The sequence below is a fragment of the Scyliorhinus canicula genome, chromosome 21 (assembly GCF_902713615.1).
Source record: "Scyliorhinus canicula chromosome 21, sScyCan1.1, whole genome shotgun sequence".
NCBI classification, from domain to species: Eukaryota; Metazoa; Chordata; class Chondrichthyes; order Carcharhiniformes; family Scyliorhinidae; genus Scyliorhinus; species Scyliorhinus canicula.
Genome location: NC_052166.1, coordinates 16,222,660 through 16,246,271, shown reverse-complemented (window position 1 = coordinate 16,246,271; position 23,612 = coordinate 16,222,660). Strand labels below are relative to the sequence as shown.

Here is a 23,612-nt window from a genome sequence, read left to right as displayed (position 1 = left end):
CTGCATTCCTATGTTATAGATGTGAGACAGGTGGGATGCAGAACAATGCCGTTACTCTCCAATACCGCATCATTCAAATGCAGAAACTGACTGAAATAAATCATCATTTGGTTTGATAATGTCAGTGCTGTTTCTAATCAATAACTCATTCAAGGTCTTTCCTTTACATAATGCTGGGTATCTCTTACCTCCGACCAGTTGAAATGCGGAACTCAGGACATCAAGAGAACAAACAAAAAGATAGAGGAGTGCAATTAAGGAGCTGCCCAGTGCAATCCATTTCAAAACCTGCTTCATCTTCCCAGCTGGAGCCAACTCTGAGAAAGAACAAAACTAATATAGCGTCTTGTGTCAGAGAGTGAAAATTGTTCCTTAAGTTTGTAAATATCTTTGTTAATTTACCGCTCCAATTGGGTCCATGACTCTGAAGCTGGGGGAGAGCCCAGGGATCTTCCTCTTCATGTTCCTCCTTTACACCATCATCCTTTGATTGAAGAGAGTCAGTTACTGTTATCACATTCTCTGTTATAAAGCAAAGATAGAACTGGATTTTACTCTGGACAAATCAGATGGTAAGTCTAGGCACAGATGAGATACTTGTTGGATTGACCAGTCAGGTTTGATGCAGGAGGGGGAAGGTTGAGCTGACCTCATAGAACCAGCACAGAAGGAGGCCATTCATTCTATTGTGTCCATGCTGGCTCGAAGTCCATCTCCTCGGCCCACCAATGCTTTATGAAAGGGGGCCATTTGGCCCCCTGAGCGCTCTTTGCCATTCAATATGGCCATGACTTCAACTCCACCCTCCTGCCAACTCCCCTCGAATCCCAGAGAAATCTGAAATCCCAGTCAGGAATATATTCAACAATGGAGCATCCATAATGGCTGGGGGGTGGTGGGTATGGAGAATTCCAAAGATTCACAAACTTCTGAGTGAAGTAACATCTCCTCATCTCAGACCTAAATCATTGACCCTTTATCCTGAAATGGTGCCCCGTGCATTAGGTTCCCTGCAGAGCTCTCAATGTCCACCCTCTTCAGATTCTTTCATGTTTCAATGTGATCACCTCTCATTCTTCTAAATTCTAGAGAACATAAACCCAATTAACACACAATCTCATCTGGGGACAAACCTCTCTCCCTCGCAACCAATCGAGTGAATATTTGCTGTGCTGTCTCCAGTGCAAATTTATCTCTTTCCTTCAATATGAAGAGCAAAACTGATATAAGGGGCCTTCCTATTTACTCCCTGTTTATTCCCTTATTTCCCCTTTCTTTTATTTTTGCCGTTAAATTTTTTGATCCATGGATGATTTATGGACACATGTCGTTAAGGTAGCCTGTATCTCTCATTCAAGCAAAAGGAAGAAGCAATGGCCTGTGCCTTTAATTCAAACAGAAGTTTCCAGAAGGCTGTGTTGTTCTTGACGAGTGATTGCAGACTGCCAACTATCAGTGATTTAAAAAAAAAATTTAGATTACCCAATTATTTTTTCCAATTAAGGGGCAATTTAGTGTGGCCAATTCACCTAACCTGCACATTTTTGGGTTGTGGGGGCGAAACCCACGCAGACACGGGGAGAATGTGCAAACTCCACACGGACAGTGACCCAGAGCCTGGATCGAACCTGGGACCTCAGCGCCATGAGGCAGCTGTGCTAACCACTGGGCCACCGTGCTGCCTCAGCTATCAGTGATGACTCAACTTGATTGATTCGGCTGGTGGCCAATGAATGGGCCCAAAAGGCTGTGTTCGGCCTGGCAACAGGTGGTGTTTGGATATTATTCCACTGGAATGTTTTCAGAGTCACGATGTTCTATTTTCATTTCACTTTTGATTCTGTGGCTTGGATTGAGAGATCTAACTAAATCTAACTCATTCTCTCCATCAGGCTACTGCAAAGCCCTGAAGTCAAACCACAAGCTGAAAGGAAGATTTGATATGAAATGAGAAAGATATAGGGCTGAAGGCGAACCTCAAGCTGAAGGCCCAGTTTGATAAGAAATAAATTGTCTCTCCAGAAGCCTGCTGCCTGTAAATGCTGTATTTTCTAACATGTGGGAACTCTGAATCAATAACTCTGCAAAGACCAGCTGTAAACCAGAGACTTTGATCAACCAGCGTGCTGTGAGGGAAACATGCTAAAGTACCACCATTTGAAACAAAGACTCTTATCTTTTGACCTTCATCCCTATTATTTTTACTCCTTCCCACCCCTCTGTGTTTGTCTGTTTTGTGTGTTGGGTAGAAGGTGGGACAGTTAAAGTGGGTACTAGGAATTAGCTTGTTGTTATCCAGTAGTATTTGTTGCATTTAACATGATCATTCTTGGTATAAATAAACAATAATTGTGTTTCAACTTACAAACCTGGTGAGGAAATCTCTCCTCATCTCTGTCTTAAATGAAAGATCCCTTATTTTTAAACTGTTCCCCCATGTTCTAGACCAGTGTTCTTCAAAGTTGGGGGCGCGGGTGGGTCGTGGGCGGGTGTCGGGAGGGTCGCGGAGCCATTGTCCGCGGCCGGGAACATGTCAAAAAAAAATTCAGCAGCATTGCTGACCATGATGATCGGGCACGTATGCGCAGTGCATCCGCTATTTTTTCTAAACGGTTGCAGCTTTTTTACAAGATCTGTAGTGGTTTTTATTCATTTATTCATTTATTTTATTCATTTAATTTTTAGTTTTGTCCTTTATTTTATTTTTCTTACAAGTTCTGGGGGGGGGGGGTTTATTCATTTTTTTCATTTATTTTACTCATTTTATTTATTTATTTTTTCACAAGTTCAGGGGGGGGTTTATTTGATAAAATTTTACAGGAAATAAATTCAGAACTTTGGACAAATGGAGACTCCATACTTTCCGACACTGGAAGGCTTCACCTTCATCCAACAGGTTCCATTGGAAGAGCGTGTACGAAGGCCAAAGGGACCCAAAACCATTTCCTCCATTTTTGTCAGCAACAAACAAGATAAGAGAAAATGGTGGGTCGCGCAGGGCGGCCAGCATGGGTCGCGAAGGTTGGCCGGCGTGGGATCCCGAAGGTCGGTCGGGTTGGATCCCGAAGGTTGGCCGGTTGGTAAAAATGGGTACCTGGAAAAAAAGTTTGAAGAACACTGTTCTAGACTCTCCCATGAGGGGAAACATTCTCTCAGTATCCACCCTGTCAAGACCCTAAGAATCTTATACATTTTAATAAGATCACCTCCCATTCTTCTAAACTCCAATGGATACAGGCCCAACCTGTCCAACCACTCCTCATAAGAAATCCCTTCACCCCAGGAATCAGCCGGAATGAACTTTATAGAATGGCCTCCATTTCCAATCTATCCCTCTTCATGTAATGGCAAGCCCATATAGAATCCCTATATACCATTTTCATAACTTTGAGGATACATACTCTACGCATTGTGGACTCTTTGAAATTGACTTTAGAAAGGGGACAATGTGCTGCAAAGGTAGCCACCAAGGGTGGATTTATGAAAGGGAAATCATGTTTGATAAAGCTACTGGAGTTTTTGAGGAGGTAACTAGCAAAATAGATAAAAGAGAACAAGTGGATGTGGTGTATTTGGATTTTCAGAAAGAATTTGATTAGGCCCCACATAAGAGGTTAGTGGGCAAAATTAAAGCAGATGGGATTAGGGATAATATATTGGCATGGGTGGAGAAGAATAGCAGACAGGAACCAGAGAGTCGGAATAAATGTTTTTTTTGGGAGTGGCAGGCAATCACTAGTAGGGTCCCTCAGGGATCAGTGCTTGGGCCTCAGCTATTCACAACATACATCAATGATTGGGATGAGGGAACCAAACGTGCGTGGGCATGGGGGATGCAGTATAGTGTGGATAAGTGTGAATAAGGAAATGTTGATGTGCAAAGGGACCTGGGGATCCTAGTTCATCAGTCACTAAAACCAAGCATGTCGGTACAGCAAGCAGTTAGAAAGGTAAATGGTGTATTGACCTTCATTGTGCGAGGACTTGAGTATAGGACGAAGGATGTCTTACTGCAGCTGTACAAGGCCTTGGTCAGACCACACCTGAGTATTGTGTGCAGTTTTGGTCTCCTTGACCGGGATTCTCCCCACCCGGCGGGGCGAGGGGTTCCGGCGTGTCGGGGTGGCGTGAACCACTCCGGCGTCGGGCCGCCCCAAAGGTGTGAAATTCTTTGCACCTTTAGGGGCCTTCGCTGGCCGGCGTAAGTCCGCGCATGCGCCGGTGCATCAGCGGCTGCTGACGTCTTACCGGCGCATGCGAAGGGGAGGCGGTCTCTTCTGCCTCCGCCATGGTGACGACACGCTCGCTCAGGGACTTTGTTCCATTTTGAGAAGATTGTGTCCTAAAGCTACTGAGGGTTATGGGGAGAGTGCAGGAATGTGCTGCTGAGATGGAGGATCAGCCATGACCATATATTTGGTGGAGCAGACTCGAAGAGCCGAATGGCCTCCTCCTGCTCTTATTGTCTATGTTTCCTGATTTCGACACAGATAAAGAATTCGTGCAGGGCTTGGGAAAATTCTAAAATAGAAATGTATGTAGGTGGAAGACCCTAATTGAAAAGAGATTGAAAATCACTTATGAACTGATGCTTCCTATTCCCTAGGTCTTTACTGAAATTCAAAATTAATAGCATCTAAATCAGGGTTACCGTGCCTGTGTGTGAATGTACAGAGTGTGGTAAATATGATTGGGCCATTACAGACACAGATTTCATTGCGGAAACAGGATAATGCTGTGATAACAGAGACCTGGCTCAAGGAAGGTCTGGACTGGGTGTTAAATATTCCTGGACACAAGGTGTTTAGAAAAGATAGGAAAGGGGGAGAGGTGGTTCAGGAGAGCATTGCTGTGCTGGAGAAAGAGAATATCCCAGAGGATTCAAAGACAGAATCAATTTGGCTCGAGCTAAGGAGCAAAAAGGGTACAATAACATTGTTTGGAGTAGTCTATACACCTCCAGCTAGTGAGAAAGATGTAGAAGAACAAATCTGCAGGGAAATGACAGAGAAGCAAAGAATATAGAGTAGTTTTAATGGGGGACTTTAATTACCCAAATGTAGACTGGGACAGTGATAGTGTAAAGGGCGGAGAGAGACATTTCCTAGATTGATGCAGGAAAATGTTCTACTGCAGTTTGTGTCCAGTCCAACAAGAAAGGATGCACTGCTGGAGCTGGTTCTTGGAAATGGGGTGGGCCAAGTAGACCAAGTGCCAGTTGGGAACATTTAGGAGACAGTGACCATTGTATTGTAAGGTTTAGGATGATGATAGAAGAGAACAACAGGCAATCCAGAGTAAAAACAATTCACTGGGTGGGGAGCTGACTTCAATGGAGCAAGAATGGGCTGGGCTGGTTAGACTGAAATGAAAGGTTGATGGGGAAAACTGCAGCTGAACAATGGGCTACCTTCAAAACAGAAATGTTCCAGACACAGTCAATGTATATTCCCTCAAAAGAGGAAGGTAGAGCAAACAAATCCAGAGCTCCTGGATGAGAAAGGAGACAGAAATTAAGATAAGGAAGAAGAAAATGTGCTTAGAACCAGGAATCAGGTAGATAATACAGTGACAACCAAGCAGAAAACAGAAGGTTCAGAGGGGAGGAGAATAAACACATTAGGAAGCAAAGAGGGAGTGTGAGAAAATACTGGCAGCCAAAGTAAAGGGGAATCCCAAAGTCTTCTACAATCATATAAATAGTATAAGTGTGGTTATAGCAGGCACGAGGCTGATGAGAGACTGAGAAGGAAATTTACACATAGAGCCGGGGTGGGTATGGCTGAGATTTGTCTTTACCAAGGAGGTAGATGCTGACAAGATGACAGTCGAGGAAATTCTGCCCCTAAACTGGAATCAAAATTGACATGGAGGAAGAGTGGAATAGGCTGTCGGTATTGAACGTTGACAAGGCACCGGGACAGGATGAGATGCATCCAAGGATACTGAAGGAAGTAAGAATGGAAATAGCTGGCCACTGGCCATAATCTTTCAGTCTTCCCGAAACTCAGGGAAGGTGACAGAGAACTGCAAATACTGCACCCTTGTTCAAAAAAGGTTGTGAAGCTAAACCCAGAAATTACAGACTAACCAGTTCATCATCAGTGGTGGGGAAGCTTAGAGAAACAATTATTTGGGATTAAATTAGCAGTCACATGGAAAAATGTAGGTTGATAAGAAGAAACAGCATGGATTTCAAAAGGGGAAATTGTGTTTAACTAACTTGCTGGAGTTTTTTTGAGGTAACAGAAAGGGTTGATTAGGGTAATGCTGTTGATGTGATTTACTTGGACTTTCAGAAGGCATTTGACACACAACAGACTTGTGAGAAAATGTATAACTCATGGAATAAAATATCATAGAATCACAGAATCCCTACAGTGCAGAAAGAGGCCATTCGGCCCATCGGGTCTGCACCGACTCTCTGAAAGAGCACCCTATCTAGGTTTCGCCAATATGTCCTTCCATCTTCAATGATCGATGCACCTGAATCCAACAGACATGGTTAAGGATCAATGTCAGGTGGAATCCTCAGTTGAGGGAACAGGAAAACATACCAGAAGTGCTGGTATGGAAGGCAGTTCAAATGTCAGCAAAACTAAGGAGTTGTTCATCGACTTCAGGAAGAATCGTACACACTCCTGTCTGCATCAATGGTGCCGAGGTGGTTGACAGCTTCACCAACTGTGGGTCCTGGTCCACCCACACGATGATACCACCAAGAAAGCACAACAGCGCCTATAATTCTTCCAGAAACTAAGGAAATCCTGATTGTCCACATTGACTCTTACCAATTTTTACAAATGCACGATAGAAAGCATCCTATCTGGCTGCGTCACAGCCTGGTATGGCAACTGATCGGCCCAAGAGCCGTAAAAAACTACAGAGAGTAGTGAACACAGCCCAGTCCATCAAGCGGACCTGCCTCCCATCCACTGACTCTGTCTACACCTCCTGCTGTCTTGGGAAAGCAGACAGCATAATCAAAGATCACTCCCACCTGGCTTACTCACTCTTCCAACTTTGTCCATCGGGCAGGAGATACAAAAGGAGATACAGGAGCTGGTTTAGCACACTTGGCTAAATCTCTGGCTTTTAAAGCAGACCAAGGCAGGCCAGCAGCATGGTTCAATTCCTGTACCAGCCTCCCCGAACAGGCGCCGGAATGTGGCGACTAGGGACTTTTCACAGTAACTTCATTGAAGCCTACTCGTGACAATAAGCGATTTTCATTTCATTTTCATTTCATTTCAAAAGTCTGAGAACACGCACTAACATATTCAAAGACAGCATCTTCCCCGCTGTTACCAAACTCCTGAATGACTCTCTTATGGACTGAACTGATCTCTTCACACACCTTCTCTACTGTGTCGTACTGCATTCCGTATACTCACTGGATATCTGTGTTTATGTATTTACATTGTGTATTTATATATGTCCTGTATTTTCTTTCATGTATGGAATGATCTGTCTGGACTGTAAACAGAACAATTCTTTTCACTGTACCTCGGTACACGTGACAATAAAACAAATCCAATCCATTGTTCGATGCGAGAGGCTCAGTCGGGCTGAGGGGGGTGGTGGTGGTGGATGGGGACTGTTCAGGGTTGGGGGGTTTATGAAGTTTGATGCTGTGGAGGAAACAGCTTGAGAGGAGGTGAGGTCAGTGATAGACTTGGAGATGATGCCTTGATGTTTGGTGGTGGAAGATGGGAGGAGGAGCCAGAGAATTGCCGTATAGCCTCGCCTAAATAGCAGCATCTCGATAGAGGCTTGGTAGAGTTCTATTGTGAACTGGGTAAATAAGTGTGGAAAGGAAGTTAATACGAGGATTAGTTGCCTGCTTAGAAAGTACATTCATATTAGTTGCTATTAAAGAAAAGGCACTTGTGAAAGCATGCTGGGAATGCTTGACTATATTTTAACACTGCTTTTAAATGAAACTTAGAAGGTCAGGTAACGTAAACAAAATACTGCTTAGTATTTTGCACACGGCCTTATTATGATAACACATTGTCCTCCGAAAGGTAACAAATGCGTACGAGAATTGTTTTTAAACAAAGGGCAAAACATTCATATTTCCTCTTGCGTATGTTCCCAAGGTTTTATCTCTTCAAAGTTGTTTATTTCAAACTATAATTACAATGGTTTTCAACTGTACAATTCAGAGAACTTAGCCAAACCACGGCACACTCCGCAAATATTTGTGTCAAATAAATTTCCTGAATCAAAGCTTGAAGAATTTGTCTTTATTATAATTTCCACAACAATAAGGGAGTGTAAAATAGGTCGGATAAAGTTCAAGTCTCTGTCATTACTTTGATCTGGGCAGGTGAAGTTTGCTACCAACCTGGTGCCGTTGCTGGAGGTGAATCAGTTTTCCTAGCCTCCTCAAAACTGGAATCAGCAGAAGGAATGGGGTTGATGTTGAATGGAGACATCCTGATAGTGATTGACTGTAAAGACAAAGAGAATAAGATTCAGAGGCACCCAGAACTCTTTCCAGATGGTCTACCTGGATCTACTGCGGGTCAAAATCCTCTTCTCCCAAAGGTTCTTCTTGAGATTTTCTCCAAATCCCAATTAATAACTCTAAACTAAGATTTAATTTGCCTCACATTCCAACTTCATTCGTTCCAGGCCAGCATTTGTTACCCATCCCTAATTGCCCTTAAACATATGGCTTATTAGGCCATTTCAGTGAGTGAACCGCATTGCATTATGGGCTAGGAGTCACATGTAGGCCAGGCTGGGTAGGGACAACATATTTCCTTCCATTAGTGAACCAGATAGGCTTTTATGACAATTGACAATGGTTTCATGGTCACCTTTAGACTTCTAATTCCAGTTTTTCATTGAATTCACATTACACCCTGGATTTGAACCCTGGATCCCAGAGCATTACACTGGGTCTCTGCATAACTAGTCCAGTGACAATATTTTATGTAATGAAACAGAAACCAAAGAGCTACACAGGAAGAGGAAGGGAGTAAATCTACAGAAAAAAATTAACATACGGAATGAGGTTCAACATTATAATCTAATCAAGAATTTCAACTGTAAGCTTCACTGACTATTAGCTGAGTGTTTCTTCACTTCAGGATAAGGAACTTCCAATTCTCGTTTATGACACCTTGTTAGAAATATCAGTTCAAAGTACCAGAACAGAAATTGATAAAAACAGAACCAGAAGATAATGTTCTTCAGCCCAACTGGGATGTCAGGGAGACACACAGAACCTGACCTGCAGTCCACCACACAAAGGGCAAATTTGCCCCAGTTAAAGCCCGGCCCATACACAGCTGGATCGCTGCTGGACCTGGGGCTTGGGCCTAGTCAGCCTCTGCTGGCAGGGGCGCAAGTGCAGGATAGAAAGGGCACAGAGACAGCAGCAGCTCCTCCCTGACAGGCAGTGGTCCCGGTGGCTGGTACCTGACCAAGCTAAAACCAAGACCTGCTCCTCCAGAGCTGACCTCCAGTTCCCCATCAGCCCAACCTCCGGCCATGGTGCAGTGCACAAGAATCACTGCGTCGAGGTCGCCGTCCCCACCTACCAACTGTTATCAGGATCCCAGAGCTGGACAATAACGTGACCCAGGACAGGAAGACCCGCATCAGCCCCACCATCCTCAGCTCTCCATCAAAGGTGACGAGGAGCTCAACCAGCTGCCAGGACGACTCACCATAACCCAGGGCAGAGTCCTGGCCGACATCCAGGCTGTGTTGTAAACAGGACACGACAGCAAGGTACAAGGACAAGATCCGGGAAAAGATTGGGAGGGAGGGGATATATGATTGGAAGAGTTGTTGCAGCAACATTGGAGAGACATTGGTTGATTTACCAGCCTCGACATGCCCAGAATCTCACGAGATGCCACGATCTGGATCTTGCCCTCGCTCCTCCAAAACAATACTAAATCTACACTAATCCCATTTCCAGAGCTTGGCTGATAGCCTTGAATGTTCTGACATTTCAAGTGCTCATCCACATATTTTTTAAAGGTTGTGAGGTTTCTCACCTCTACTTCCAAAGAACAAAGAGCAATACAGCACGGGAACAGGCCCTTCGGCCCTTCAAGCCTGTGTCATCCATGGTACCTGCCTAAACTAAAACCGTCTACACTGACAGAGTCCGTATCCTTCCATTCCCACCCTATTCTTATGTTTGTCTAGATTACCCTTAATTGCCGCTACCGTACCCGCTCCCACTACACCCCCCCCCCCCCCCCCCCCCCATGGCAGCGGGTTCCATAAATTTACCACCCTCTGTGTAAAAAACTTGCATTACTAAACTTTTCCCCACGCAATTTAGACCTATGTCCCCTAGTACTTGACTCTCCTACCCTAGGAAAGAGCATCTAACTATCCAATCTGTCCATGCCACTCATAATCTTGTCGACCACTATCAGGTCGCCTCTCAACCTCCGTCATTCCAGTGATTTACCTAACCTCTCGTCAGAGCTAATGCTCTCCATACCAGGCAACATCCTGGTGAACCACTTCTGTACCCTCTCCAAAGCATCCACATCCTTCTGGTAGTGTGGCGACCAGAATTGTACACAATATTCCAAATGAGGCCTAACTAAGGTTCTGTACAGCTGCAACTTGCCAATTTTTATATTCAATGCCCCGACCGATGAAGGCCTGCATGCCATATGCCTTCTTGACCTCCTTATCCATATATGTTGCCACTTTCAGTGATCGGTGAGCATGCACGCCCAGATCTCTCTGCCTGTCAGTACTCGCAAGAGTTCTACCATTTACTGTGTAATTCCTACATGCACTGGACCTTTCAAAGTGCATTACCTCACACTTGTCCAGATTAAACTCCATCTGCCATTTCTCTGCCCAAGACTCCAACTAGTTTATATCTTGCTGTATCCTCTGACAATCCTCTTCACTATCCGCAATTCAACCAATTTTTGTGCCGTCTGCAAACTTACTAAATCAGACCAGCTACATTTTCTTCCAAATCATTTATATACACTATGAACAACAAAAGTCCCAGAACTGATCCCTGCAGAATGACGTTAGTCACAGCCTTCCATTCAGAAAAACTTCCTTCTACTGCTACCCTCTGTCTTCTGTTCCCAAGTCAGTTCTGTATACAACGTGCCAGCTCCCCTCTGATCCCATCTGACTTCACCTTTTGTACCAGTCTACCATGAAGTACCTTGTATACAACAGCTACTGCCTTTCCCTCATCTATCATCTTTGTCACATCCTCGAAAAACTCGATCAAATTAGTGAGGCACGACCTCCCCTTCACAAAGCCATGCTGTCCATCACTAATAAGTCCATTTGTTTCCTGTCTCTAAGAATATTTTCCAATAATTTCCCTACCACTGATGTTAGGCCTGTAATTTCCTGGATTATCTCTGCTGCCCTTCTTAAACAATGGAACAACATTGGCTACTCTCCAGTCCTCTGGAACTTCATCTGTAGCCAATGAGGAGACAAAGATTACTGTCAAGGCCCCAGCAATTTCCTCCCTTGCCTCCCTCAGTGTTCTGGGGTCGATCCCATCAGGCCCTGGGGACGTATCTACTTTAATGCTGTTTAAGATGCCCAACACCTCCTAAGCAGTGCATTCCTGACTCCCACCACCCTCTGGGTTAAAAGATATTTCCTCAAATCCCCTCTCAACCTCCTGCCCCTCACCTTAAAATTATGCACCCTCATTTTTGACCCTTCAACTAAGGGGAAAGATTTCTTCCTATCCACCCCATCCATTGTCATGGGAATGTCACTTTAAGAAATGTTTGTCTTCTCAAGTGGCTACACCAAGTGATCCCCACCAAGCCTTTGACTATGACTCTCCTTCTCTTTATCCTCAGTACTATCCTCAAACTGTACGTTTCCCTTTACATCCGCCAATTTTAACTGACTGTCATGTTTCATAGCCATTTTCTGAAGTTCAAACTCTCTCTCTTTTTCCCTTTCCTCTCTATCTCTTTCTCTCGCTTTTTCCTCTCTATCTCTTTCTCTCTCTTTTTCTTTTTCCTGATCTGTACCTCCCTTTCTCTTTCTTGTTGTTCTGCTAGGGCTATTCTTTCTTTTCCCCTCATTTTGTATTCAAGCTACTTTAATTCTTTTTCATGTTTAATCTGTAACTGAATTTTTGCCATTTCTAATGAGTCAGACTATATCTCAGACAATTTTAAATGCTCAGCTACCGACGTAAGTACCTCTTCTTGTCGTATGCTGTCAGGTACCGTTAACTGCAATGTTTTTTGCCAAATCTAAAAGCCTATTTTTAGTCTCTGTTCGTAAGGTACTGCGTGTGATCTTCTCCACCCCCAAAAACCTCCGAGCCTCTAAAAGAACCATTGTCCACAGCACACTCCCTACTTAAACTGGAATACCACACCTGAAAAGCAAACACAAATATGCTCACCCCTCACTGACTTTAAGTTCAGTAAGCCAACCCAATCACGAAAGATAGACTTTTACCCCACAAGCCCTCAATTTATTATGGGCCAGGGTTTAGAGAACACCAAAGTATATCATGGAGTTCTCCTGACCCATAACTTTTAATAGATTTTGGTTATGGGGAGCACACGGCCCACTCTACAGGTGTGATGTAACGGAGATCTAAAGTATGTTTAAACAAAAACAATGTTTATTTTATGAATCCAGACAACATTTATAAACACACAGTAAAGATCTTATCAACTACCAACACTGATACCTCCCCTCCCCCAAAAGATACAGTACTCTATAGGCAACCCTTAATAATTTACCTAACAATATCCATAAGTGCAAAACCCTTTTAATAAAAACAGTAGGTTTGCATTCCTTACAGAAACAAGTATTACTTTGAAATCATCAAGTGATCTGGCGACATTCTTTAGTAGGCAGAGAGAGAAATCAAAATACACCTTCTTGCTTGAATGCAGCTCCCCAACTTAAAACAAAACCAAGACACAAAGCAGCTTCCAGCTGAAAACAAAAGTAAAAGACAAAATGACATTCCAGCTCCACCCACACAATGACATCACTGCAGATATTTGATAAACACCCATTTCTTAAAGGGGCTCGCACATGACACTTGGCATGAGTGAATTTTACCAGAAATATGTGCAGAACTTTAGCAGTATGGTCACTCCACTGACGGACTTGCTAAAGAAACGTAGCAAATTTCATTTGACAACGAAGTGTCAACTGGCATTTGGCAGCCTGAAGGCTCTGTTGACCACTGCTCCTGTGTTGGCCATTGCATCATTGTTGATGCGAGTGATGTGGCGGACTTTTTACAAGAAGACAACAGAGGAGTAGAGTGGCCTTTTGGTTATTTCTCGAATAAATTAAATACGCACCAGCTTGGTGCTGGCTTTGCAACATTTTCAAATTTGTATTACCAGCAATTCATCTGAAACAATTATACACACTGTGTGGTGAATGTATAATATAAATTCACACGGTGTATCACTGTGTCTCTGTGGGCTCTGTCTGTGAGCCGTTGCGCGGCTCTGCCCACAGGGGGAGATGAGGAGCATGTACAGGGCTCCACCCTTGGCTCCGCCCATGGCTCCACCCACAACCGGAAGTATAAAGTGCTGCGGTCTTGCGAGCCTGCCTTCAGTTCAGCTAGTCGCAGGCAGGCTCAATTGTAAGTCCTTGAGTGAATTGATGGTCGCATCAATTTAATCGACTTAAAAAAACTACCATGGAATCAGCCCTCAAACCCGATCGACTGGAACTCGATCCACAGGCCGCAGAAGCGAAAGAAATATTTCTGCATTGGCTTCGGTGCTACAAGGCCTACCTGGCTGCGTCGACTACCTCCGCTGTTACTGAAGAACAGAAATAGTCTTTACACGCACAGGTGAGCCATCGCATTTCAACTCAACTTGATAGTACCGACTCGTACACCAAGGCCCTCGCGCTACTCGACCGCCTGTACATGCGGCACGTAAATGAAGTTTACGCGAGGCATATTTTTACAACCCGCCGCCAGCGCCCTGCAGAATCGCTAGAAGACTACCTGCGCGACCTAAAAGCTCTAGCACGGGAATGTAACTTCCAGGCTGTGACAGCCTCCCAGCACATGGAACTCGCCGTCCGAGATGTGTATGTTGCAGGGGTCCGGTCCAATTATGTGCGCCAGCGTCGCCTTGAAAAAGGGGCCCAGAACCTGGAGGACACAGTAACACTAGCGACTTCGTTATAGGTCGCTCTTTCAAAGCTTAAACTCGTTCCCAGCCGACCACGCGACCCCATCGTTGACCCCCGACCAGAGACTACCCCAGGCCTGCGCTGCGCGGCCACCCGCCCACCAGGAGGGCTATTGTGCCACTTTTGCGGCCAGCCCCAACACCCACGGCAGCACTGCTCGGCCCGCAACGCGACCTGCAGCAGCTGCAGGCAGAAAGGATACTTTGCGAAGGTATGCCTGGCTAAATACAAAACCTCAAACTCGAACGCTACCCAGAACAATTGCCCCTCCAACTCACAGGCCCGCAAACCCCGCAATGTGGCAGCGTGTCTGCCGACTCCGCCTCCGTACGCCATGTGCGACTCATGGGGGCCGCCATCTTGGCAATCCTCCCCCACGAGGCCGGCCATGCGCGATTCATGGGGCCGGGGAAGCTCAACGAGCTCCCAGATACCCTGTCCTGTGGCACATGCGCCAGCGCGCAAGACGACTGATTACAGGCTATCCACAATGAGCTCTGCCACCCGGGGGTCACCCGGCTCGCCCACTACATCAAGGCCCGCAATCTGCCTTTCTCCACCGAGGAGGTTAAAGCTGTCACCAGGAATTGACCGATCTGCGCGGAGTGCAAACCGCACTTCTATAGACCAGACAAGGCCCACCTGGTAAAGGCATCCCGGCCCTTTGAACGACTGAGTATCGATTTCAAAGGGCCCCTTCCCTCGACCAACCATAATGTTTACTTCCTTAACATCATGGATGAATTCTCTCGCTTCCCGTTTGCCATCCCGTGCCCCAATATGACCTCCCATACAGTCATCAGAGCCCTGCACAGTGTCTTCACCCTGTTCGGTTTCCCTAACTATGTCCACAGCGACAGGGGTTTGTCCTTCATGAGCGACGAGCTGCGTCAGTATCTGCTCGACCAGGGCATCACCTTGAGCAGGACTACCAGCTACAACCCCAGGGGGAACGGGCAGGTGGAGAGGGAGAACGCGACGGTCTGGAAGACCGTCCTACTGACCCGACGGTCCAGGAATCTCCCGACCTCCCACTGGCAGGAGGTCCTCCCCGACGCGCTCAATGCAATTAGGTCCCTCCTGCGTACGGCCACTAATCAGATTCCTCACAATCGATTATTTGTTTTCCCTAGGGGCACTACCACGGGAGCCTTGCTCCCATCCTGGTTGAGGACACCGGGCCCTGTCCTCCTTTGGAAGCACATCCGGACGCATAAAACAGACCCGCTGGTACAGAGGGTCCTACTATTACATTCAAACCCCCACTATGCATTTATCGAGCACCCCGACGGCCGGCAGGACACCGTTTCCCTCCGGGACATGGCGCCTGCAGGATCTACCACTACTACTACCGCTACCGCCGAGGTACCCCTCACACCACACCCCACCCAACCCCCCAGCCCTGCACAACAGGTTTCCTGCGCCCCCTTTCACCCGTCACACCGGTCAGGAACGAAGCTCGGAACGAACCACCCCCGAAGTCCACCCTCGGATTCACGCCGGACATCAGCACACAGCCATCCGAAGCGGCTGCAACTCCGGTGCTCCGCCGGTCCCAGCGAACGATTCGAGCACCGGACCGACTCAACTTATAGACCCGTCACCCCCGCCGGACTTGATTTTTTTAACAGGGGGTGAATGTGGTGAATGTATAATATAAATTCACACTGTGTATCACTGTGTCCCTGTGGGTTCCATCTGTGAGCCGTTGCGCGGCTCTGCCCACAGGGGGAGATGAGGAGCATGTACAGGGCTCCACTCTTGGCTCCGCCCATGGCTCCACCCACAACCGGAAGTATAAAGTGCTGCGGTCTTGCGAGCCTGCCTTCAGTTCAGCTAGTCGCAGGCAGGCTCAATTGTAAGTCGATTAAAGGCACAGTTTACTTCTACTCGTGTCCTTGAGTGAATTGATGGTCGCATCATACTGATCATAACTATGATGTTTTGGAGCGATTCCTGCATAAAAATGCAAGACTGTTTCGATGGAGTTTATTGTTACAATCATTTCATTTAAAAATAATACATGTGGCAGGAGGAGAAAACATGATAGCCGATGCTTTATCATAAATGTGATGAGGAGAAGCAGGATCAGTGGAGGACATAGACATAGACATAGAACATACAGTGCAGAAGGAGGCCATTTGGCCCATCGAGTCTGCACTGACCCATGTGTGCCCTCAATTCCACCCTACCCCCGAAACCCAATAACCCATCCTAACCTTTTTTGGTCACTAAGGGCAATTTAGCATGGCCAATCCACCTAACCTGCACATCTTTGGACTGTGGGAGGAAACCGGAGCACCCGGAGGAAACCCACGCAGACACGGGGAGAATGTGCAAACTCCGCACAGTGACCCAGTGGGGAATCGAACCTGGGACCCTGGCGCTATGAAGCCACAGTGCTATCCACTTGTGCTACCGTGCTGCCCACAAGGAAGAAGAACTAAAATGGACTATGTTATTATAAATGTTTGTGTGTTTTGTTTTGTTAAACAAAAAAAGTATATTTACTGTCAATGTTGTTTAAAAGAAAGTGAAAAGGTGAAATCTTTTCTTAAAGTTGATGGTTTATTTTATTGTCTTCGAGGGGGGGGGGTGGCATGGGAATGTCACCTTAAGAAATATTTGTCTTCTCAAGTGGCTGCAGTGATGTCAGTGTGTGGGTGGAGCTGGGCTCGGGCTCTGCTTTTTACTTTCGTTTTGAGCTGAAAGCTGTTTATGACTGTGAATTTTAGTTTTGTTTTCAGTTGGAGAGCTGCATTCAAACCAAGGAGGTGTATTTTGGTCTCTCTCTCTTCATGCTAAAGAATGTCTCCAGGTCACTTGATGATTTCAAAGTAATACCTGTTTCTGTAAGGAATACAAACCTAATGTCTTGTTAAAAAGGGTCTTTAACTTACGGATGTTGTTAGGAAAGTTACTAAGGGTTGCCTGTAGAGTACTGTATCTTTCGGGGGGGGGGGGGGGGGGGTATCAGTGCTGGTAGTTGATAACATGTTTACTGTGAGTTTATAAAATGTTAACTGGATTCATAAAATAAACATTGTTTTTGTTTAAAATTACTTTAGATCTCTGTTGCATCACACCTGTAAAGTGGGCCCTTGTGCTCCCCATAACCAAAATCTATTAAAAGTTGTGGTTCAGGTGAACTCCATGATATACTTTGGTGTCCTCTAAACCCTGGCCCATAATACATAACCCTCATAATTGTCTACACCTCAGACAGGTCCCCCATCAGCCTTCTCTGCTTTAAAGGTAACAACTCCTGCCTTTCCACCCTTTCAGGGCAGCACGGTAGCATAGTGGTTAGCATAAATGCTTCACAGCTCCAGGGTCCCAGGTTCGATTCCCGGCTGGGTCACTGTCTGTGCGGAGTCTGCACATCCTCCCCGTGTGTGCGTGGGTTTCCTCCGGGTGCTCCGGTTTCCTCCCACAGTCCAAATATGTGCGGGTTAGGTGGATTGGCCATGCTAAATTGCCCGTAGTGTCCTAAAAAGTAAAGTTAAGGGGGGGGTTGTTGGGTTACGGGTATGGGGTGGATACGTGGGTTTGAGTGGGGTGATCATTGCTCGGCACAACATTGAGGGCCGAAGGGCCTGTTCTGTGCTGTACTGTTCTATTCTATTCTATAAATACTCCATCCCAGGTAACAACCTGGTGAATCATCTCTGCACCCTTTGTAGTGTAATCACATCCTTCCAATAGTGAAGCAACTAGAACTGCACACAGTACTCCAGCTGTGGCCGAAGTAAAGTTTGGTACAGCTCCAACATAACCTTTGCCGCTGTCTTCATGGTGGAAGGTAATAGAAAATTTCCAAAAATTACAGTTAATGCAGAGGAACCTGATGCAATAACCATCACTAGGGAGATGGCATTGAATAAACTGATGGGATTAAAGGCAGATAAGTTTCTGGGACCTGATGGCCTGCACACCAGGGTATTAAAGAAGGTGGCAGCAGAGATCGTGGATGCATTGGTTATGATATTTCAGAATTCCTTGGATTTTGGAAGGATCCAGGGGGATTGGAAAAATGCTTCCTTACAAGGTGCCTCACCTCACACATTTTAGGGTTAAATTCCATCTGCCACTGATCTGTCCATCTCACCAATCCGTCTCTATCTTCCCGCAACATGAGACCTTCTTGCTCACTGCTACCCACCCTGCCAATCTTCATGTCACCCACAAACTTACTGATCATTCCCCCCCCCCTCAACATTCTCATCTATATCGTTTATGTATATCACAAACAATAAGGAACCTAACACCCTGTAGACACCAGTCTCCAGTCACACAAACAGCCTTCTACCACCACCCTCTGTCTCCTATCACTAAGTCAGTTTTTGATCCAACTTGCCAATTTACCCCGTATCCCATGTGTATTTGGCTACTTTATCAGTCTCCCATGTGGAACCTTCTCAAAGGCTTTACTGAAATCCATTTAAACTACATCAACTGCATGACCCTCATCTACACACCCAATCACCTCCTCCAAAAATTCAATCAAAAATTTGTTAGGCATGACTCCGGTAACACCATGCTGACTATCCCTCATCAAACCGTGCCTCTCCAAGTGGAGATTAATTCTCTCCAGAATTTTCTCCAATAGTTTCCCTCCCACTGATGTGAGACTTGCTACAGTCTGTAAAAGTGGAACCACACTAGCTTCCCTCCAATCCTCTGTCACCTCTCCTGTGGCCAGAGAAGAATATAAAATTTGGGTCAGAGCTCCTGTAGTTAGGAGAGTAACCTAGCAGCCCTGGGATACAACTAATCTGCTCCTGAGTCCATCTTTCCTCCCGCCAAAACCTCCAATATCTATCTCCTACGTCAAACTGTTCAAGAACCTCACAGTCCCTCTCGCCGAATTCTGTCCTTCTCCCGAGTGAAGGCAAAGTACTCATTCAACACCTTACCAGTGTCCTCCAGCTCCACCCACAGATTCCCTCTTGGTCACTAATGGGCCCTACTCTTTCCCTGGTTATCCTCTTCCCTTTAATATACTTATAGAATATTTTGGGATTCTCCCTATCTGACCTGCCAGTGCTTTTTTTTCATGCCCCTCTTTACTCTCCTAATTACGTCTTAAGTCTCTCTCCCTGCACTTCCTATACTCCACTGAGGCCTCCACTGATCTGCTCCCTTTGCACCTGCTAAAAGCCTCCCTTTACTTTCTTATCCATCCTGAATATTCCGAGACATTCAGGGATCTCTGGGCTTGTTGTTCCTACATTTCACCCTGAAGGAAACTTGTTGGGTCTATACTCATTTCCTTTTTGAATGCTCCCCCACTGCCCTGCTGTAAATGTTCCCACAAGAAGCAGTTCCCTGTACACTTTAGCCAGATCCTGCCTTATGCTAATATCTGCCTTCTCCCAATCCAAATAGTTTTTTGCAGACCATCTTGTTCCTTTTCCGTAACAAACTTAAGCCGCACTATGTTGTAATCGCTATCACTAAAATGCTCCCCCACTGCCACCTCAAGAACCTGCCCTACTTCATTCCCCAGAATTAGATCCAGCACTGCACCGTCCCTTGTTGGACCTTCTACATATTGACATAACAAGCTCTCCTGAATATATTTCAAGAAATCCGGCCCCTCTAAACCCTTTACAATTTGACTATCCCAATGAATGTTGGGGAAGTTGAAATCGCCGAATATAATAGAACATAGAACATAGAACAGTACAGCACAGAACAGGCCCTTCGGCCCTCGATGTTGTGCCGAGCCATGATCACCCTACTCAAACCCACGTATCCACCCTATACCCGTAACCCAACAACTCCCCCCTTAACCTTACTTTTTAGGACACTATGGGCAATTTAGCATGGCCAATCCACCTAACCCGCACATCTTTGGACTGTGGGAGGAAACCGGAGCACCCGGAGGAAACCCACGCACACACGGGGAGGACGTGCAGACTCCGCACAGACAGTGACCCAGCCGGGAATCGAACCTGGGACCCTGGAGCTGTAAAGCATTTATGCTAACCACCATGCTACCGTGCTGCGGTATTATTTTTACATACCTCAGTGAATTGACTACATATCTGCTCCTCATATTCCTGCTGACTGTTTGTGGGCCTAGAATACACTCCCTGCAATGTGAGTGCCCCCTTGTTATTCCTGGACTCTACCCACAAGGCCTCATTTGAAGACCCTTCCACGATATCGTCGCTGCTTACTCCATCATCCAATCCAACTCACCCTCACACTAACCATCCAACTGAACCACACTCACACTCTAAACATTAAACTCTCCATAACTCTTAACTATCCAACTCTACAACACACAGGCATTTACTGGCTGGATGTCCACACCTCGAATACACACTGGCGCTCACTAGTGGAAAGTTCACTCTGCTAACAGACAAACTCATTCTTTCACTGTGTTAATATTCACAATTCAACAACTTGCAGACTTCTTCTGACCTAATATAAGAACCCCCTGACTCACGGACTTTGAGACAGCCAAACCGAAGGAGCACAATATATTGTTCTTACCTCACTGTGGATAGTAAAGGTGTGTGCTGTAAATACCTCAACAGGCAGTCAATATTTATACTGATTCTCAGTGGTCAAAGTATTGTGCTGGCTGTGCACTTGTAACCAGTAATCAAACCATATCAGCTTCCCAATTAATATTTACCCAACTCTCCTGATAACTGGATAGAGACAACAAGATAAAAGTTTGATGCTCTCATTGTTTTCTACAGGGTTATTGGGCTGTTAATTACTGAATTGTGACAGATACATTATCATAGGCTCATTTCCAGTCAAAGAGCAGTAGAGGAGAATATTAGTCTGACACTGCACCCAAACCGGAAAGGATTATAGAACTGTCCCTTCCGTCAGAGCCCAGCGAAACACTTCCGCAATGAATGATGCTGGGGAATGGCTGACAGAAAACCTAAAGTGATCATCGACTCATCATTGATCATCTGCAGAACAAAACCAACAGAGCAAAGAGAATACTGAGTGATGTTGATGTACCGTCAATTCACCGAGAGACTGAGAGAGCGAGTGAACATTAGGCTTTATTAATCAAGAACTTGCCTGGCCAGAGTCGGTTGTACAGATGAATGCCGCCCACAGGTGGCCCGGTCTATATATGGCCCCGGTGAGGGCGGAGCCAGAGGCGGAGCCCACCGAAGTTACAGTACAGGACCTGAAAGTAGCTCGTATCACCACTTCCAGGTCATAGGTTACAGTATCATACAGACAACTCATGCATTAGGTGACTACATTCACCACATTCACCCCCTGTTAAAAAAATCAAGTCCCGCAGGGGTGACGTGGGATCATTACATATTCAGTCTATCTGGAGGCTGGATCGTTCTCTTAGACCTCCTCAGCTCTGGCAGTGCGGCGGGCATGGTTGTTGCAGATGGTGAATTTAGGGGCGTTGTGTCCGAGACGGTTGGGTGGTGGCGGTAGGCATGGGGGTGGTGGGTGGCTGCAGTGCCGGCACGGGACAATACAGGAGACCCAGGGGGGTGTACAGAGTGCTGAGGGTGGCAGTGGGCAGCGGAGAGGGGGGCACATTGGCAGGGGAACAAGCTAGCGCCAGGTCTCATAGGGAGACCGTATCTTGCCGTCCGTCCTGGTGCGCGATGTAAGCGTACTGGGGGTTGGCATGCAGCAACTGGACCCTCTCGACCAGGGGGTCAGTCTTATGACTCCTCATGTGCCTCCGGAGAAGGACTGGTCCCGGAGTTGTCAGCCAAGATGGAAGCGAGACCCCGGAGATAGACTTCCTGGGGAAGATAAACAAACGGTCGTGAGGGGTCTCGTTCGTGGCTGTGCAAAGGAGTGACCTAATGGAGTGGAGGGTGTCGGGGAGGACCTCCTGCCAGCGGGGGGTCAGGAGACTTCTAGACCTGAGGGCCAGAAGGACGGCCTTCCATGGAGGGTTTTCCCTCTCCACCTTCCCGTTTCCCTGCGGGTGATAGCTCGTAGTCCTGCTCGAGGCGATGCCTTTGCTGAGCAGGTACTGACGGAGCACATCGCTCATGAACGATGTGCCCCGGTCACTGTGGACGTAGGCAGGGAAACCGAACAGTGTGAAGATGCTGTGCAGTGCCTTTATTACAGTGGCCGAAGTCATGTCAGGGCAGGGAACGGCGAAGGGGAAGCGGGAGTACTTGTCAATGATGGTTAGAAAGTATATATTACGGTTGGTGGAGGGGAGGGGCCCATTGAAGTCAATGCTTAAGCGCTCAAAGGGCCGGGAGGCCTTTACCTGGCAGGTCTTGTCTGGCCGGTAGAAATGCGGTTTGCACTCCGCACAGACCTGGCAGTCCCTGGTCATGGCCTTGACCTCCTCAGTGGAGAAGGGCAGATTGCGGGCCTTAATGAAGTGGGTAAGCCGGGTGACCCCCGGGTGACAGAGGTCATTGTGGATAGCCCGAAGTCGGTCATCTTGCGCGCTGACGCATCTGCCGCGGGACAGGGCATTTCGGGGCTCGTTGAGCTTCCCAGGACGATACTTGATATCGTAATTGTAGGTGGAGAGTTTGATCCTCCACCTCAGGATTTTGTCATTTTCTATTTTGCCCTGTTGTGCGTTGTCAAACATGAAGGCGACCGATCGTTGGTCGGTGACGAGGGTGAACCTCCTACCGGCTAGGTAGTGCCTCCAGTGCCGCACAGCTTGACCGAGGAATGTCGAATTTCAGAAGCGTGGAGGGTCCTAGAGAAGAATGCTACTGGCCTGCCCGCCTGGTTGAGTGTGGCAGCCAGTGCGACGTCCGACGCGTCGCTCTCTACCTGAAAGGGGATGGACTTGTCCACCACATGTATTGTGGCCTTGGTGACTTCGGCCTTGATGCGGATGAAGGCCGAGCGGGCCTCAACCGTCAGGGGAAAAATGGTGGTTTGAATAAGTGGGCAGGCTTAGTCCGCATAGTTGGGACCCACTGCGTAGTAGGAGAACAGCCCCAGGCATCGTTTTAGGGCCTTTAGGCTCTGGGGAGGGGGGAGTTCTGTGAGAGGGCGCATACGGTCGGGGTCGGGCCCTCGGACTCCGTTCTCCACGACGTAGCCAAGGGTGGCTAGTCGGGTAGTATGGAAGACTCACTTTTCTTTGTTGCATGTAAGGTTGAGGGATTGGGCGGCCTGGAGGAACCTCTGAAGGTTGGCGTTATGGTCCAGCTGATCATTGCCACAGATGGTCATATTGTCCACGTACAGGTATGTAGCCCGCAAATCGGACTGGTCCACCATTCGGTCCATTGTTCTCTGAAAGACTGAGACCCCATTAGTGACGCCGAAGGGGACTCTGAGGAAGTGGAAGAGTCGGCCGGCTGCTTCAAAGGCAGTGTAGTGGCCCTCTTCCGGGCGGATTGGGAGCTGGTGGTAGGCAGACTTCAGATCGACCATTGAGAGCACACGGTACTGCGCGATCTGGTTGACCATCTCCGCTATGCGGGGGA

At 46.8% G+C, this 23,612-nt stretch overlaps 1 protein-coding gene across 1 annotated transcript in view; it reads right to left on the bottom strand.

Moving 5' to 3' along the window:
* Positions 1 to 20,773, bottom strand: part of LOC119955612 (sodium-dependent phosphate transport protein 2C-like) — a 150,966-nt gene extending 130,193 nt beyond the window's left edge. The window contains exons 1-4 of the mRNA XM_038782010.1: positions 20,683 to 20,773; positions 8,351 to 8,456; positions 403 to 522; positions 189 to 317 (exon numbers count right to left, since the gene is read on the bottom strand). Of these exons, the coding sequence (XP_038637938.1) occupies positions 189 to 317; positions 403 to 522; positions 8,351 to 8,441 (340 nt within the window). The 5' untranslated portion in view covers positions 8,442 to 8,456; positions 20,683 to 20,773. The remainder of the gene's footprint in view (positions 1 to 188; positions 318 to 402; positions 523 to 8,350; positions 8,457 to 20,682) is intronic.
* Positions 20,774 to 23,612: the final 2,839 nt, after the last annotated feature.